At 42.2% G+C, this 1,179-nt stretch overlaps 1 protein-coding gene across 1 annotated transcript in view; it reads left to right on the top strand.

Annotated features, from left to right (window-relative positions):
* Window positions 1–666: 666 nt before the first annotated feature.
* rerglb (RERG/RAS-like b) overlaps window positions 667–1,179 on the top strand; it is a 9,497-nt gene continuing 8,984 nt past the window's right edge. The window contains exon 1 of the mRNA XM_032522694.1: window positions 667–934. Coding sequence (XP_032378585.1) covers window positions 883–934 — 52 coding nt within the window. The 5' untranslated portion in view covers window positions 667–882. The remainder of the gene's footprint in view (window positions 935–1,179) is intronic.

The following is a 1,179-nucleotide window of genomic DNA, read 5'->3' as shown; positions in this document are numbered from 1 at the left end:
GGCCCAAGATGACCATTATGCAAGAGGGCCTTGGGGGACAAAAATATGGTTTTAGTCTAAAGAATATTAATTGTTTTGGCTGACGTTAGCGCCTGTGAAATCAAAGCTAATGGAGGATGATTTATTGGCTGCATGTGCCACATATTGTGTTGCGGCTAAAGCTACGGGAAATGGATTGCTCGTCTGAATCGATTTAGTTTGTTGTCAGGACTATGACTGATGCACTAATCAGTGTTTTTATTGCTGGCCTAACCTATGCTGGTTACGTTAATAGGGAACAGGTATCTGTTTAATGTTAGATATAACTCAAGTAGTCTTGTGCTTCAACTCACTCTTTATGTCAGTATTAATCCACGACAGAAAGCACAGGAAACGGTTCATAGTTTTTTGTTCCATAACATTACAGTATGAAGAATAACACAAATGTCCATAGATGGCAGCTGGACTACAGTTGCATGGTTGGAGTAGCACAATGGGGTTTAGTCAGCCATGACCTTTGAGAAACAGGACGGGGAGGAGGCAGAGAATAGAGACATATGGGCACAAGAGGGGAAAGAAAGGAGAAAAACAAATGAACCGAGAGGGGAAAAGAGGGGAGAGAGAGCTTTGTCGGACACATGAGAAACAGAGAAAAGAGAGGTGTGAGAGAGTAAAAGAGCACTTGGCACACACACAGACACAGAGAGAAGAGGGGGACGCTTGTTTTCCCTCCTCTCCCTCCAGCTTTAAAAAAATGAAACAGCCCATTAAAGAGGGAAAGAGGGGGGGGCAGTGCTGTACTTCCATCCAGCCTGGATTGTAAGGAACATTTAGTGCGCCGACACTAACCCAGATACCAGACATAACACACAGGGCCAGCTGAGGACCTGACAGAACGCAGGCATGAACGACATCAAGCTGGCCCTGCTGGGAAGCCAGGGGGCTGGGAAATCAGGTGAGTGACTGGAGGGAAACAGAAAAAAAAACTACCTGTTTCATTATCTCTGTGCTGTGAATGAGGAATTCAGAAGTTACATTTGTTGCTTTCTTTTTGTCAAATTTTAAAGATTTTTACATGCACATTGTTCTTTACTTGAGTATTTCCATTCCATGCAACTTTGTACTTCTACTCTTCTTCATTTTGGAAGCCAATATTGACTTTTTACTGCTATTATTATTATTATCATTATTATTATTATT

Source organism: Etheostoma spectabile, chromosome 8, assembly GCF_008692095.1.
Source record: "Etheostoma spectabile isolate EspeVRDwgs_2016 chromosome 8, UIUC_Espe_1.0, whole genome shotgun sequence".
NCBI lineage: Eukaryota > Metazoa > Chordata > Actinopteri > Perciformes > Percidae > Etheostoma > Etheostoma spectabile.
Note: the sequence above shows the minus strand (reverse complement) of the source record. Positions and strands in the feature narration are given on the sequence as shown.